This window comes from Microcaecilia unicolor, chromosome 4, assembly GCF_901765095.1.
Source record: "Microcaecilia unicolor chromosome 4, aMicUni1.1, whole genome shotgun sequence".
Taxonomy (NCBI): Eukaryota; Metazoa; Chordata; class Amphibia; order Gymnophiona; family Siphonopidae; genus Microcaecilia; species Microcaecilia unicolor.
Window position 1 is genome coordinate 124,917,991 of NC_044034.1, and position 18,181 is coordinate 124,936,171.

At 41.7% G+C, this 18,181-nt stretch overlaps 1 protein-coding gene across 1 annotated transcript in view; it reads left to right on the forward strand.

Annotated features, from left to right (window-relative positions):
• DIS3 (DIS3 homolog, exosome endoribonuclease and 3'-5' exoribonuclease) overlaps positions 1-18,181 on the forward strand; it is an 80,540-nt gene that overhangs the window by 30,058 nt on the left and 32,301 nt on the right. Inside the window, 6 exon segments of the mRNA XM_030200620.1 lie at positions 6,782-6,946; positions 9,978-10,091; positions 10,498-10,635; positions 12,073-12,219; positions 15,203-15,319; positions 16,273-16,374. Coding sequence (XP_030056480.1) covers positions 6,782-6,946; positions 9,978-10,091; positions 10,498-10,635; positions 12,073-12,219; positions 15,203-15,319; positions 16,273-16,374 — 783 coding nt within the window.

The following is an 18,181-nucleotide window of genomic DNA, read 5'->3' on the forward strand; positions in this document are numbered from 1 at the left end:
CGCCCCAGCAGGGCCAGATATATGCGAGTTATACCTCCCCTGCCTCCCCCTCTACTATAGCTATCTCCAGATCTGTTTCGGCTAGGTCTAACTCATCTTGCGCTTTCTTTTTAATGAAGCTACGTATGTTACAGTAATATGTGAGATCTCTTTCTTTTAGACCATACTCTTCCTGGAGCTCTTTGAATGGAAGCATTTTTCCCTCTTTCCATAACTGTCCCAGTGTGCATAACCCTGCTTGGGCCCATATCTCAATACCTTCTCCGATTTCCCTATTGAGAATCCTGTTGCCCACCTTATAGCCGTTTGCCGATAATAATTCCTCTCAGGGAAAAGCTTCTTCCTCACTTGATACCATGTCCACATAGGATGTTTTAATCCATGGGAATTTGTTTAATTATGGGGAACCAATTCCTCCCCTGGTATCCATAAATGTCCCCAATTGCTCTCCTACCCACCATGCTCTTTCCCAATGTAACCATTTCTTAGTTGCTCCAGGGGACCATTCTGCCAAAATACGAAGTTGTGCTGCTTGATAATATAAGTAAAAATTTGGTACCCCCATTCCTCCTCTCTCCCAAGTTGGTACATCATAGTTCGCCGTACTCTTGGTGGGGCGGTTTTTTCCAAATATATGCGAATATTTTGCGATTGAGTTTTGCAAAAAAGCTATTGGGGATTGGAATTGGAATTGCCATGAATAAATACAACATTTCGTGAGCAGCAATCATTTTAATCGCATTAATACGTCCTTTCCAGGAGACATTAAGTCCTTCCCACTTATCTAATTCGCTAAATAATTCTTCAACTTTTTGGGGAAAGTTAGCTGCAAATAGTCCCTCTATTTGTGTTGTTACCTGGATTCCCAAATATCGTATGGATTTTGTCGCCCATACAAAAGGGAAGGCGGCCTTAAGGGCCTCCAGTTCCTCAGGGCGGTACCGTGAGATTAAGGAAGATCGACTTGTCTAGATTGGGTTTAAATCCCGATAATTGCCCATATCTTGCTAAATGTGCTACTATCCTCTCTAACCGCTTTCAGTGGATTCGAGACTGTCATCAGAATATCATCGGCAAACAGCATAAGTTTATGTTCCCTTAAGCCCCTCACCACCCCTGTCACCCTCTCTATCTTTCCTAATCATATTGGCCAATGGTTCCAATGACAGGGCAAACAGCAGTGGTGACATTGCACATCCCTGTCTGGTTCCCCCGCCAAAGGTTAAATGTTTTTGTGTATGTCCCATTGACCTTTATGGTGGCCATTGGTGTCTGATATAGTAAGCGTAACCAGCTCAAAAACCTCCCATCGATACCTATTCGTTGTAATGTTGCAATAGAAACGACCAGTCCACGCGGTCAAACGCTTTTTTCTGCGTCTATTGATAGTAGTACCGCCGGGGTCTGTCGTCTCTCACCTGTTGAATAATATGCATTAGACACCTTATATTGTCAAGGTCTGGCGCCCGCTATAAATCCCGCTGATCTGTATGTACAACCCCTGGTAGTTGCTTCTGTAACCTTCGGGCCAAGATTTTTGTGAAAATCTTATAATCCACATTTAGGAGTGATATTGGTCTGTAAGAGCTACATAATTTCGGGTTTTTCCCTGGTTTTAGTATTAAAGTTATCGCTGCCAGTCTCCAGGTGTCTGGTAGCTTCTGCAAGTCTTCCAGTGCATTGAAGAGTTTCTGTAATACTGGTGTAAGGTGTCTACTAAATAATTTATAAAATCTTGTGGGGAATCCATCAGGGCCAGGGAGCTTTACCATTTGCCATATCTGTTATTGCCCACCCTATCTCCTCCGCTGTGATGGGTGCGGATAATTGGGTCGACCCCCCTCTCCCTATCTGAGGTAATTCTGCCTCTTGCAAGTATTTCTCTATTTCATCTAATTCAGGCGTTTGTTCTGGTTCATATAGATTGGTGAAGTGAGCAAGAAATGCCTCATGTATGTGTTCAAGTTGTGGGATATAGCCCCCTTCTGCCGTTTGTATACCCCCTATATAATTGCGTTGAGACATTTTTTTTAGCTTACATGCTAGTAGCCTACCCGCTTTGTCTCCAAACTCGAAATTTTCCTGCTGTGCTATTTGCAGTTTGACAGCTAAATCTACCATCTGTAACTCATTCAGCTTTAATCTCAATTCCTGCATTTTTGACAGTTCTTTAGTGTCTTTGGGGTCTTTTTTATGTTGTTGCTCAAGCTGCCCGTAATTCTGTTCTAATATTATCTTCCTGTGCTGCTCGTTCTTTTGTCAGATGGGTTCTCAACGCTATTAATTTCCCTCGGAGCACTGCTTTAAGCCCCTCCCACACAAATTGTGGGTGGATCTCTCCCACATCATTATATTCCAGATATTCCAGAATATATTTCTCTATTACCCGGGATATTTTTAGTGTCTAATAGAAGTGCCTCGTCCATCCGCCAATATCTGGCGCCCACCTGTCGGGCCCCCGCCATTAACTCTAGGACCACTGGGGCATGGTCAGACCAGGTACGAGGTTCAATATATGTTTCCCGTGTTCTATTTACCACTATCACATCTCCCATCCATCCATCTATTCTAGAATATGTTTTATATTGGGAAGAGTAATATGTGTAATCTCTTTCTTGGCCATGCTTGGTTCTCCATATATCTGTTAGGCCCCATCTAGCCATGAATCTCCTCCATATTTTCCTGTCTGATTTAGCATATACTGCCTGGCCTGTGGAGTTATCTAAGTGTGGTTGGATTGTGAGATTAAAATCTCCACCCATTATTAGGTGACCTTGCAAGTGCTTTTGTATTTGCTGTTCTACTTTTCCACAAACAATCCTTGTCCCGTGTTTGGTGCATAACATTAACAATTGTATATTGAACATTATACAGTGACACTAACATTATCAAATATCTACCTTCTACATCTTTTATACCTTACTAACCTCCCAAGGTAGTGCGCTAGACAACGCTATTAACACCCCCCTCTGTTTTGAATTGCTTGTACAAGATGAGAAATATATAGTGGGGTATCGTTTATGGCACACTAACTTCTCATAATCTTTTTTCAGGTGTGTCTCTTGTAAGAGTACCACATCTGCGTTTAGCGCACCATTTCTTTGAATGTTAATTGGCGTTTCGTAGGTGAGTTCAAGCCCCGCACATTAAATGTTACACATTTGAACACTTTATCCCCCAACATCAATCCATAAGTCATTACTTATACACCACCTTTCCCTCCCTCCTCCCCCCCTCCCCCCTCCCTCCTTTCCCCATAACCTGATATAGCACATCTCTATTGCAATCGAGATCATGCCTAAATGGTGTGGACTTCCGGTCCCGTTTACTTTCCAGCCTGCTCAATTTGTTTGATCCTTCTTTGTTGCTCAGTGTGATCTAGCCCGATCCAGTTTATCATATTATTAACACCTCATGTGTTATCTTTGTATTCCAAGTGTGATTGCTCTTTCACGGGCCTTTCTCTGGTATTATTGTCTGCTCTGACGCTTGTCTCCGCAGCCTTCCCCCGACCTTTTGAGACTCTCTGCCACTTCTGCTTGACATTTCTTTGAAATCCTGACGATGGTTTTGGTGTCGATGTTTTATCCCTCTTTTCCTGACCCAAATATTCATGAGCCTCTTCTAGCGATGCCACCTTGCGTTGTTTGCCTTCTTTATAAAATGTTAGGGCAAACGGATGTTGCCATCTGTATTTTATTCCTTCTGCTCTCAGCTTCTCCGTCAGCGGGCGCAGTTCTCCACGCCGTTTTAAGGTGGTAGCTGCTAGGTCTTGAAACAGTTCAATGGGGTATGTCTCCCATGTGATTGGGCTGGCCACTCTAGCTTGGTGCATGACTTCTTCTTTCACTTTGAACTCCGAGAAGCAGGCCACAATATCTTTTGGCGTATTTGCCTTTCTTGACCCCAACGCCCGATGTGCTCGTTCTAGTCGCAATAGTTTCTGGGGCTATTGGATGGTCCGATGTGGAGAGAAGTTGGGCTGCTATTGCTTGCACTACTTTTTTCACAATTATTATATTCAGGCAGATCCGGTAGGCCTCGCACTCTAATGTTGGAGCGTCGGCTTCTATTTTCAAGGTCTTCCACCTTGTCCGTCAGAAATTTCATATCCGATTGGTGTTCTGACACATGTTTCTCTACTTCATTTAAAGTTTCTGCATGTTCTTCTAGCCCCATTTCTACCTCATTGACAACGGCTCCCCAGGTCTTTAATTTCTTCCCTCAAATCCGCGCTCAGTTGCGCGAAATCTTGGCGCATCTCTTTTATATCTTTTTTTATATCCTGGAGCCAAGTACTTAATTGGTCCCATTTGTCCGGCGGGACCTCGTTTTGTCCTTCAGTTTCTCTCTCTCTCTGGCTCACCGCGAATTCGGGCTAGATGCGTACTCTTGGCCTTCGTGCTCTCCGGCCGGAATCTCTGACGCACGTTCCCGTTGGCGGTAAGCGAAGTTCGCCAAATCTGCCTTTTTGAGTTTTGTATCGGCCATCTTACAAATCGCGGTGCTATCGCTTCACTCTCTCGTAGCTTCCACCTTGTTTTGTGGATCGTTTGCTCGTTATATTAGCTCGTTTTCGGGCTGGAAGACGGGAGCTCCGCAATCAGACCGCCATTGCAGAGCGTGACGTCACCGGAAGTGAGTCCTCTCTCTCCTTCTCTGCGCATATCCAGCAGATAGCCAAGACCTGTCGCTTCTTCCTCTTTAACATCAGCAAAATTCGCCCTTTCCTCTCTGAACACACCACCCGAACTCTCGTCCACGCTCTCATTACCTCTCGCCTGGACTACTGCAACTTACTCCTCACCGGCCTCCCACTTAGCCATCTATCCCCCCTTCAGTCTGTTCAGAACTCTGCTGCACGTCTCATATTCCGCCAGAACCGATATACTCATATCACCCCTCTCCTCAGGTCACTTCACTGGCTTCCGATCAGATACCGCATTCAATTCAAGCTTCTCCTTCTTACCTACAAATGCACTCAGTCTGCTGCCCCTCACTACCTCTCTACCCTCATCTCCCCTTACGTTCCCGCCCGTAACCTCCGTTCACAGGATAAATCCCTCCTCTCAGTACCCTTCTCCACCACCGCCAACTCCAGGCTCCGCTCATTCTGCCTCGCCTCACCCTATGCTTGGAACAACCTTCCTGAACCCTTACGCCAAGCCCCCTCCCTGCCCGTCTTCAAGTCTTTGCTTAAAGCCCACCTCTTCAATGCTGCGTTCGGCACCTAACCCTTACCGTTCAGTGAATCCAGAATGCCCCAATTTGACTGCCCCTATCGGACCGACCGTTCACTTGTCTATTAGATTGTAAGCTCTTTGAGCAGGGACTGTCTCTCTTTGTTAAATTGTACAGCGCTGCGTAACCCTAGTAGCGCTCTAGAAATGTTAAGTAGTAGTAGTAGTAGTATGTACATTAGTATTCTGTAACGGATTTGGCATGCAAATGTACCATTATAGACTATTATTTTAGAGCTCAAATATTTATTTAGTTATTTATTTGTAACTTTATATCCCACATTTTCCCACATATTAGCAGGCTCAATGTGGCTTACATAATACCATAAAGGCGATCGCCAAGTTCAGTAGATGTTAAACAAATACAATTTAAAATAAGGGTTAGATAAGGTTAGAGTATTAAATTTAGTGCCCTTTATTGAATTGACCCTTTTATGTAACATGGGGCTCTGATTTTAACTGGTTATACTAGTATGTGCTTTCAGGTAACACATAGTTCCTCTAGCCTCCTTCCTATATCTGCAGATACTGCTGCTCCAGCCCTTTTCCCTTTCTGTCCTTGGGCCCTCCCTACCTTTACTGCTCTTTTATTACTCATCCTATCCTTCTGCTGCTGCTGGGTTATCCATCCCTTACACTGTACTACAGCTGCTGTGTTTAGGGTCCCCTCCCATCTCTTAACTGTTATTAGTACTTAACTTTCCATTGCCCCAGGTAAAAAAAACTTTGATTGTGAACCCATTAGAGACAGAGAAAGTACCTAAATAAAATATACGTAAACCACTTTGGTTGTACCACAGAAAGGCAGTATAGCAAATCCATGCCAACATCACACAACTCTTGCCACTCCATAAAAGAGGCACAGGATTTGCAGCTTTCCTCACCTGAGGCTGAACTGATCCCTGCTGCCTGTCTTGAGTAGATTTTAATCCCTGGCAGTTGCCCCAACTGGCATAGGGAGGCCACTATCTTCTGACTTTGATTTCAGAACTGCTCTGAGTGAGCCTTGCTTTTTGTCTTGCACTTACTGGGACCAATTGTATAACATGGTACCTCCATTTAGGTGCCCTGGTAACAGAGGGTGTGCGCCTATTCTCTATGAACACCTAGGCACCCCAGTGTCCTTGCAGAATACTAGTGTACAATTTGGGTGCCTAAATGTAGCAGGCAGTATTATGTAGGTTGCCCACATAAATGTCTACACCACCTATGTAACCCCCCCCTCCCTTTACAGATGTGCGCTATGCTATCTGGAGCACCTATTTGTAGAATACCTCTAAGGTGCCCGAATTACATTTTTGTGTATAAATGAGTATATAGGCTCCTAAATATTAGTATTCTGTACTTTTAGGCACACAGTTTGGCGCATGGATGGAGAAAGTATGAACACGCTTTTGCTGTTGAAAACTGGTGTAACTTAATATGCATATTTGCTGCACAGTTATTTAGTAACTGGTATACTATTTTTCTATAGCCAACAAAATTAAGCCTATAGACTACTCATTTGTGTTTTTTGTTTTTTTCTTCTAATACAACAACAGGTAATCATACAAGGGCTTAGGAACTTGAACAGAGCAATTCACGAAGACCTAGTGGCAGTGGAAATGCTGGCAAAAGATCAATGGATGGCCCCATCTTCCATTATCTTGCAGGATGAGGGCCAAAATGATGAAGATATGGAAAATGAAGAAGAGAAAGAAAAGTTGGTAAAGAAATAAGTACATTTACTTTTTACCAGGTTAGTCTTCTCCTCCTAGAAAGGCAACCTGTCAGAATTTGATTCAACCCTGCTACTGCCATATATGATAGGCATCCACTCCTGAGGTACCATGACAGGAAGAGTCTTCTTCACTTTATACCCTCACCTCTCTTGACTCATCTGGTTGGTAATAATGTTACTTCCCAACCAGGATTCTCTTCCTTCCATAGCCCTAACACTTCAAACCTTGGGTCTACATCACAGACTACTACTTATTTAATCTGGGTGTCCTCAGAGTCCTGATTCTAATCAGGACTCTAATCAGTATTTTTAAACTAACAGTCTTTGACAGATTTTCTTGTGGTTTATGAACCAACTCATAATCTTTGGAGTCGGTGCTCGGAACCTTTCTCTACTCCCCGATCCCTTCCAAAGTTGAATGCTGGAGATGAGCGAAACACTGGTCTTTCCCCTCCAATGTCTGCTGCAGCCCTTTGAGCATCTGATTTACTAAGAGTGTGTTCCAATTCTATCTCCATGAGTGGAAATAAACTTAGTCCTCCCCCAACTACTAGCATACAGGCAAGGCAGTATCATACTGCACCCCATTGAGAACTTTGCCTGAGGTGATTTTCACTACCTACCTTCCATACCTACTGTACCTGAATGTAACTCACCTTGAGCTTCGTGAGAAAGGCATGAGCCAATTCACTTCCAGTTCCCATTGCCTGCTTGCTTCACTTATTGCCATAATCCAGCTCCCCACGTTTCCCTTCTCTTCCCCGCACCCTAGTGCTCCCCCGCCAGTTTCCTTTGCTCAGTTCCTAGTCACCCACTCTCTGCTCCCCCCCCCCCCCCCCCCCGCCATGTGAGGTAGCCAGTCAAGCCTCCACCTGACTCCATCAGCAGAGCAGTCCTCCCCCCGCCGCTCAGTACTTCTTCCATCTCCATACTTCCTCCCTCTCCATATTTTTTACTTGGTTTAACACCACCAAGCTCTCAGGTGAGTTTGAATCCCATGCTGCCTAAGCTCTCATGCTGATCCTGTGAGACTTGACAGCACGGTCATCCCATTCAATTCTTGAATTTGTGTTCAGAATTCCTATGAGTCAAGCAGCGTCAAACCAACAAGAAGTTACTGTTGTAGAGATGGCAGCAATGGTGGCTGGGCATGGAATAAGAAAGTTTTAGGTGTCTTGGTGAAATTTGTCATGTACTGAACCATACATAATTAGGAAGGTACTTGATCTAGGCTTTATGCCAGTGCTGTCTTCCTGAGAAGGAGTCTAGCGCATACTAGTCGAAGTAGGAGAATATAATTACCCAGCTCAGGCCCAATTGTCTCTTAGTCCACAGCAATATCCTCTTCTACCTACTCTTTCTGTAATGGTAAGAGGAATATTGATAATAAGAGGGTTATTCAAGCTTTTTCCATCTTCTTCCTATAGCAAGGGTTCTCGACCTAGTTCTCAGGACACACACAGCCAGTCAGTTTTTTTTAGGATATCCACAATGAATACGTATGTGATAAGTTTGCATGCACTACCTCATGCAAATTTGTTCATGTACAGTACATTCATTCTGGTATTCTGAAAACCTGACTGGCTGGTGTGTCCCAAACACTAGTTTGAGAACCACTACTCTAGAGAAATAGCTCAGAAAGTCTTCTTTGCCTAAATCTGGTGTGTTTTTGCCCTGTGGAACTACTGTATAGGCCACAGATCATTTTTACAAAGTATATAGAACCTAGGAACTGAGCACCTTACAGACTTGTCAGTACCATGCAGATCACCAAGCAGTTTGAAAGGGAGAGCAAGAGCCAGAAACAGTCATTTGTACAGAAAAAGGGAAAACAGCCTAAATAGGGATAATTCTAAGTTCTACATGTGTACTTTTCTTTATAGAAGACCAGCATTTATGCCCATATGTACACTAGAAGTGCTTGCACCTAAATACCAGTCATATAGCTGGTGAAATAAAGATTGTGCTTAAATTGTAAAAGACTATCACCCTGAAATTCAAAATCATTTGACTGATCAGGATTGGCACCTGGCCAGTTAAATTCCCCATAACCAGCTATCCGCAAATTTTCAGCGCGATATGGCTGGCCATGACCTGCTGAAAATTTATGGTTAGCGGGTAGCCGGTTATATCACATGATATAACCGGCTATCCACTGATTTTCAGTGTGAGTTTGGTGGCCATATTTTGCTGCTTGTATACCAGGCCTGTCTTTGGCCGGTTCAGACTTAACCGACCAACACTGAATATGGACTTGACTGGTTAAGTTTGAACTGGCCAAAAATAAACCAGATAGTCAATGCCTGTCACTGAAAACAGCCAGGTATTTAATGTCCGGGCTCAGTGCCAACTGCGGGATTTAGTCGAGTAATTCCCGCGGTCTGAATATCGGGCAGTATATGTATACTATTCGATAATCTGTGTGTTATGTGCACCCCACCCATGCACCACCCAAACTCTACCCATGTATACAATTGCCTCCAAACAACCTACCATTGCCTTTAAGCGCCGTTTTATTAAACAACGCGTAACCAGACTATTGACATTTACGTACATATGGGCACACATATGTCTGTGTTCAGTTTGTGTACATTCCTGGCATCTTCTTTATAGAATTATCCCTCAAATACAGGACTGCATCTGAATATGAAGAACAATAATACAAAATCAGGAAAAGATGAAGTCATTGTGCTTGCTTCAGCAGCACACATGCTAAAATTGGAACAGTTTACATTCCAAGGATTTACAGCATCATACTTTCCTAGATTTTATTTTTACCTGCACTCTGGCACAGAATCAGCTGTTGTACCTGTTCATAGAATAAAAGGTTGTGGATGGTTTTTAGAGCCTGAAGTCATGTTGCTATGCAGTAGTGTCACAATAAGGGAGGGGAGAATGATGACATGATGTCATTACAGTTCATGTACCTCTAGTTTTTTCTTTTCTAATAGTTATAAGAATTAAAGTCTCGAATTCAAGCGCAATGCCTTTTAACCCTTAACCCTTTTACCTCCTAGCTAAAGAGTGCTGCCAGAAAGAGTATGTTGAAACCTTCAGGAAGAGTGGTGGGCATTATTAAAAGAAATTGGAGGCCTTATTGTGGCATGTTGTCTAAGTCACAGATCAAGGAGGTAAGCAGTAGCACAGCCATAATAAATGTTTGTCTCTTTCCTCCTCTGGAAACTTTATGTGGGTTGTTTCCCAACTGTGTGGGCTTTTTTTTTTTTTTTCATTTTTTATTAACGTTAGTGTTTTTCTATCTTTTCATAGTCTGTAAGATTTGGAGATAGCAGCAGTACTATATATACAAAAGTGCACGTTTGCAAACTGGACAAATGTATCAAGTGCACTGGTGGCCATATTTAAGAACCGTAGTAACAAAATGGTGACACATTTTCTTATTCTGGAGGTTTAGAGATCCCAATCCCTTTAAATGAAATTGGAGAACATCCTTTCTACAAAGAGTAGATCGAGACTTTAAAAAAAAATGATTTCTGTCTTTTTTTAGTTGAACAAGTTCAATGATATTCTTTGCAGGCAACAAAGCATTTGTTCACACCTGCAGATCGCAGAATCCCTCGAATCCGGATAGAGACAAGACAGGCTTCTGTGTTAGAAGGACAGCGAATTATTGTTGCTATTGATGGCTGGCCCAAAAACTCCAGGTATCCTAATGTAAGCAAATGTTTTCATATCATATCATTTCCTTAGCGTTTGTAAGTCATTGTTTTCAGAAAATGGCAATATTCTATTTTTTTTAGCATGGTCTTTGCACCAGTTTTGAAAGTGAGTGTAGGAACCTGCTTTCACTTAAGACTGCCAAAAGGAAAAGTATCTGCAAGTTACTTGCATGTCTTTTTACCTTGGACATTTATACGTAATTTTTTTTAATGCGTGTCACAGCAATCCGTGCCCTCCCTCCCCCTCCAAGAATGCTTCCACTGAATGAGGAGAAAGTTCACACATGGTGGAACTTGGAACTAGACACACATTTTTACCTATGTATAGGCTGGGCATTTTTCAAGTAGTCCTTTTATGTAGATAAACGGCTTTTAAAAATTACCCCTAATGAGGGTAGTTTTATAACGGAGCAGTTAGGATTTTAAGGTTTATAAGTGCATGTATTGCATCTATTTTATCAAGGCAGTATATATCCGTTTTATCAAATAGCCTCCCCAGAAAGTAAGCACAGGTGTTCGTGCTTCCTTTTGAATCAGGCACAAGTAGTCCCCATAAGTTTGCATGGATATAGTCTTATTTTATAACATGTGTGCCTATTTAATAGCTCAGCTCCAGCTCTATCCAATTTCTGTCCCCAGTAACACCTATATTCATTCTGTGTAAGAGTGTATGCTGTGTGTACTTTAATGCACATTTTCTTTGTAAGCAGTTTTATAAGCTCCTATTACACTTTGTCAAGGCAGTCAAGGCTGACAGGCTCAGCGATTGCACATATTAACCTTTTATAAAATTGCTTTCTTCAAAGCTGCCACACTTTTACACCTACTCTCTTGATGCTGAACCACACCGTCTTGTGGGTGCTGGATGGTCACCCACTGTAACATCAGACATGTATAAGATTTTAGATTGTGAGCCCACTAGGGACAGAGAAAGTACCTATATATAATATTTAAACCACTTTGGGTGTATCACAGAAAGGCAGTATATCAAAAATGCTTTAATCATACCTTTGAGGCAGGAGAACTTTGTATGCCAATGTGCTGGTAAGAATTGGTTTATATATTTGAATTTCTGAGATGTATAAATGACAGTTCCACTCTAGGACCACCTACACATATGTAAAGTAGATGCTATGTTTTCCTAGTGCTCAAATTTATACATGTGTATGCTGGAGCAATTTTGAGCATGTCCACAGCTGTTCCACATATAAAATTACCTCCAGTTTGTGTAATCATGAAACGCAACACTTTAAATCCAGACATAACTGCTGAAATCCACTGCTGATATGTTTCCAACCTTTCTGTCCAGTTTGCAGAGCTGTACTGTGAGAAGGGAGGTGTTTCAATACATAGAGATGGTCACATGATTGAACTGAGGCACAAAATATGGTGTATATTTTTTTTAAATACTGATATTTTGTTTGGATTTTAGGGTCACTTTGTAAGGAGTTTGGGCACAGCTGGAGATAAAGAGACTGAGACAGAAGTCCTACTGCTTGAACATGATGTTCCCCATCAGTCTTTCTCCCAGATCGTTCTCAGCTTCCTGCCAAAGATGCCATGGAGCATTACAGAAAAGGTACAGGACCTTTCTCTCTCCCTCATCTCAGAATCTGATTTCAGTGCAGCTGCCATTTCTTCCCTAAAACTGTCACCCAAAATGGGTTCCACTGTCTTCGGCGTCCTGTCAGTGTGACAGAATGTTACATACCACTCGGTCGTGCACAGCAGAATGAAAGTTTTCATTTAGGTGTATACACATATATGACTCTTCACATGTTCCATCTTTCAGACAGCAGGATACAAAGTAGGAGTGGACCAAGAAAATCCAAACCAAAAATGGGAGATTCCAAATTTATTTAAAAAAATAAAATAATATATATTTGTACAAATCATCATATCTAGGGCCCTGTTTACTAAGGTGCATTAGTGTTTTTAGCGCGCCTACACTTAGTGCACGCTAACAGTGTCGGTGCCTTTAGGGATATTGTAGGCATGTACATGGTTAATGTGAATACATGGTTAACGCACGTTGAAAATGTTAACTCGCCTGTAACGCTGCTTAGTAAACAGGGCCCTAAGTATCATAACAAAAAAAAATCAGCACTTGCAGACCATGTCATTTTCAGATTGCAACCTAGTTTTGTGGTGTTTCTTCATGAAGTGATGTTGTATGTCAACACACTGTGTTGGCATTGAGTTGTTCATCAGTGTTACCTGTACAGATCAGGTTTGTTTAACTCCCTGAGGCAGGCATTTTATGCCGAAAAACAGATCTGTGTCTGGTATTTTGACACATTCTTTGATGGACTCTTACACGGGGCATTTATTTATTTGTTGCATTTGTATCCCACATTTTCTCACCTATTTGCGGGCTCAATGTGGCTTACATTGTTCCGTCATGGTGATCGCCATTTCCGGAGTGAGAGATACAAGTGGTATTACATTAAAGATAATGATTGACCAGTAGATTAAACAGTCAAGTATAAAGAGTTTATATTAGAAATGTTGAGTAGTAGTAGTAGTATTCGGACTAAGAGATAAAGTATTATTACGTTAAAGTTCATTCGTGGTAGAGTAGACCTTGGTAGTCGAGTATAGAAAGTTAGGTTTTATCCAGTTCAGGCCTGAGTTTCGTTGTCTGGTAATTAGGATGGATCGTATGCAATGTTGAACAGGCTGGTCTTCAGTGATGTCCGAAAGTTAGGTCATGCATTTTTTTCACGGTGAGTGGTAATGCATTCCATAGTATAATGCCCTCTGTGGACTTATATGATCTTTGTTTATTGTACATAAACAGCATATACTGACACTTTTTTTTATTATGATACCAAGAATGATGATTTGTACAAATATATACATATATATACACACAAATTTGTATTCTTTCATTTTTGGTTTGGATTTCCTTGGTCCACCCCTACTTTGTATCCTGCTGTTATCACTTTTACCATAGGGTGTTCTTGCTGTCGTCTACTTTTGGACTTACAACTTTCAGATAACCTCAGAGTGGAAGCATATAGTTGTTAGAGCAGCAGGCTGAAAACCAGGGAAGCCTAGATTCAATTGTTACAAGTTGTCCAGAGACGAGAGAGGTCCACACATGTTTGCTCACCCGGTTAGTGCTATGTTAGTGAGCTGTTTAAAGTTGTTTGTTCTGAGTTTCTTCTTACTTCTTGTTTACAGATCGGGAGGCGGGGCTGGTGGTTGGGAGGCAGGGATAGTGCTGGGCAGACTTATATGGTCTGTGCCAGAGCCGGTGGTGGGGAAGCGGGACCAGTGGTTGGGAGGCGGGGATAGTGCTGGGCAGACTTATACGGTCTGTGCCAGAGCCGGTGGTTGGGAGGCGGGGCTGATGGTTGGGAGGTGGGGATAGTTATGGGCAGACTTATACGGTCTGTGCCAGAGCCGGTGGTTGGGAGGCGGGGCTGGTGGTTGGGAGGCGGGGATAGTGCTGGGCAGACTTATACGGTCTGTGCCCTGAAGAGCACAGGTACAAATCAAAGTAGGGTATACACAAAAAGTAGCACACATATGAGTTATCTTGTTGGGCAGACTGGATGGACCGTGCAGGTCTTTTTCTGCCGTCATCTACTATGTTACTATGTTCTTGTTTACATAAGTAGTGATGAGCTAGACTGGATGCAGAGAGAGAAACAAGAGAACCAAAAACTGAACTATCCCCACCTGCTGGTTGATGGACACAACTATCCCAATGTTCTAGAATAGTGGGAAGGGCTAATGGAAAGAAAATTGTCAGTAAGAGGTAATTTCTCCTTAATAGCCCAAGTTAAGATGTGTTAAGTACAGAACCTCCATGATAAATGCAGGGGAGATTCCAGGCACAAAGGAGACGACAACCGTGCCATTAATGTGGGGCATTGATTGGTAGTATGTGCTAACTGCACAGCTGCTAACGTAGAATGCAATTAACTGTATCTTTGTAGGTGTTGTTAACTTTTCTGAATTATCTGCCCCTTGAACAGTTGGTGCATATTAACTGTAATGTGCATTCTCTGTGCCACTGATATGAATTTCTGTGTTAGTGCATGTTAAGCGTTGTGTTAATGCTTAATTGCTGCACTGTTAGGTATTTAACATAGAAGTTGTAAAATAATTAACATGCATTAAAACCTACGTTAAACACCAAACGCAATATAGTAAATAAGTCCTTAAGTACATAATTTGCGCTGGTGTATATTAAAACATTAACACATGTTAGTAAATAAGAGCTTTAGAGTGTGAGCCGTCTGGAGCAGGGAAATACCTACTGTATCTGAAAAGTAACTTACCTGGAGTTTCAAATGAGCTAAATCCCAATGAATAAGCATTTCATGAACAAAGCAATAACTGTTTGTTTTTTTAATAGTATGTGACCATGGAAGATGTAGATCTTTTAAAATCAAAGCGGAATAGGTAAGGTTTGCTTGCCTCCTCTTAGATTTAATAGAAGTTATGAAAGTCTAAATCAGTGGAAGGATTGTGGATGCTCCCCTTATGACTATTGTCACTTGCTTTTGGTTCAGTATTGAAAATGTGCTAAATCTCTATCAAACTTATAGGACATGAAGCACAGAGAGGACCTGAGACATCTTTATGTTTGCAGTGTGGACCCTCCAGGCTGTACTGATATTGATGATGCTTTACATTGTCGGGACCTAGAAAATGGCAATCTAGAGGTATGCATATATCTCTCTATATAAAAGACAAAACTAACGTTCTATGAAGCCTCCAGCCGGAAGTGTGAAGGGGGCGAGATATCCGTTTTCCCTATGAGTGTCTGCCCCGCCCTCTCTGTAACACAGTCAGTGAAGGAAAACAGCAGAGCACGAAATCAAATCGCTGGCTCTGTAACAGTGAAGGACTCAGAGGGGGGAGGGGAGAGAGGCCAGAGGGCAGGGACACACACACTCCCACATGCACACAGAAGAAAACATTGCTAGCCCCCGTTTCATTTGCATCAGAAACGGGGCTTTTTTACTAGTATGTTTATAATTAGGGCTTCTGATTTTAAATTTTAAGAGAGAAACACTGATAAAACACCCCCAATGCAAAAATAAATAAATAAAATAGGTGTTTATTGTATAAACTCAGGGGGAAATAACACCTCTAGTATTCTCTCACACCTCCCCTGACTTATCTTGTATCCTCCACTCCGGTTTTGTGCTTTGCCTTGACCACAGAAAGGTGGTATATCAAATCCCTTCCCCTTTTCATTTTTCTTCGCTGGCAACGCCTAAGTGACAGAAATGTACATATTTGATTCTCTGGGAAATGTAGCCAGTTATAGTGCCTTTGGCATGAAAACACAAACACTGATTTCTTTTTTTTTTTTAATTTAAAATTTTTTTTGTATCCTCGAAAAACCCTAATTAGCTGGAAAATAAACACCTAAATTTACATTTTATACATACCTAAGAAGAGATACCCTAGTTATAATTGTGCCATGATTGTTGGGGACCATTTCACTTTGTAAAACCAGAGAAATTTTGAATCCCATTTGAATGAAAGACTCTACATAAGTCCAGATCATTGCTATGGTGTTTTATTACCAACAACAGATTTTTGATGCATGCATTATGTAGATGAAGCTCTTATGGTGATTTGAAGAACAGTGCTGCTTGTGTTACAGGTTGGTGTGCACATTGCAGATGTGAGTTATTTTATTCGACCAGGGAATGCTTTGGATCAGGAGTCTGCAAACAGAGGAACTACTGTATACCTCTGTGAAAAAGTAAGTGCTTTATATTTGCTTCCAGAAACTGTAAAGAGAGCTTTCTTCCAGTGAGTTTCATAAAAAGGTCATGCCTGTGGCCCAGTTATGAGAGCAAGGTCTTGACATAACAAGAAGATGGCTCCTTGTGGTTTTACAAGTTTGAAACTGCTTTTCTATCTGCTCGTCTCCCAAGATACTCTCATTCAATTTAACAGGTCAAGACGTCTCTTACATGACACATGCAGGCCTAGGAAAATGTTTGAGCCATTTTCAGAATATTTTTTGTTATGTTTTCCATAAAATGAATTCTTTCCTTCCACCAGTAATAGCAACTTATATGGTAGTTTTAAAACCCCAGAGGGTACTTGCAGATATATTATTTACTAGCACATTTTTCAAATGAAAGCTCCCCACAAAGTTACCTTTTTAAAAAAAATTAAGGATTACTGGCTCCATCAGTATTTATTTTATTTCCAGACATTTGATATACCACAAAATTGATCCCAAATAGGCAACTAAGCGGTTTACAATAGGAAAAACAAAGCCAAACGACTGTATTGAAGGTGAGAGGAGGGGGATGGGTTGGAAGAGGAAAATAAAATGGCTAAGAGGATGTAGAGGAAAAGAAGGTTGATAAGAAGAAGGTTTTAAGGTGCAGGCTCCATGCCATGATTGTGATAGGCAGAGATTTGAAAATGAAATCCTTGCATATTGTAGGCTGGTTCTAGCACCATCCTTTTTTGATGAAGAGTAAAATAGACTGCACTGCAAAGTAGCACTGGCACTTTTACCCGCTGGAGAGGAGACAGTTTTCAGCTCAGGCTTGTACCTAGGTAATTGCTTTTGAAAATTGTCTTCTTGAAGAGTTTAATATTTATATCTTCTCGGAATGCAAGCAGGTTCGCTGGTTTGTGTGTCTTGTCCTCAACATCAAATAGACAATCATTCTAGGGCTTTTTGGGAAATGCTTAAAGGTCTCTTTTATGCATGTATGCAAGTTCCTACTTTTTTCTCTCAGTTTTTTGTCGACCAGAGACAGCAGGTGTCCTGATACAATTCTTCATGGTTTTCTTCAGCTCCTCCACTGCTTTTTTTTTTTTTTTTTTTTAGATACTTTTGCCATTTCCCAACTCTTCTTAGCTCCCCTCTTACTTTCTCGAGTTAAGTTGTTTTTTTTTAATCACTTTTAATGTTTTTCTTTTTCATGATTTGTTGAGATGGAGATTTTTCCTCTGTTATTACTAAACAGTCCATTTGGATGGAGTTTTGAGTCTTTTGTTGTCTTGGAAAAGAGTCTTTGATTTTGCTATATTGATTTTCCACAGAATGTTGGGGATACAGGTCAGTAGTTTGAAGATGTCCAACACAGTCAATGCCAAAGTTTGTTACAGGTGTTCAGGGCAAGGCCACAATTCCATGAGTTACAGCATCTATGCAAGGATTTTGCCCTGAAGTTCACACCTCAGAAATAAGGCTCCTCGTTAATCAAGAATGAAAGTTCTGCTCTTTCAAGTTGGTGCTGAAGGCTTGATTCAAGAATCTTATTGATGGCCTTCACTAACTTCTGCTACAGAGGATAGGTTCAGGAGCTGAGACTACTCTTGCTCCCCAAGCTTAAGCCAGACGAGGATTATAGATGCTTAAGCACAGAGATGGAGAGCGTGAGCACCAAGCAGTAAGATGACGCTTCAAAGCATCAGTGTGCCATTTCACTTTTTTTTCCCCCCAGCGGTTGATATACCACAAGTGATCCCTGAGGTGACTATGCAGTTTTCAATTTCTATTACAGGTACTTTGCACTGTCCCTAATGAGCTCACAATCTAA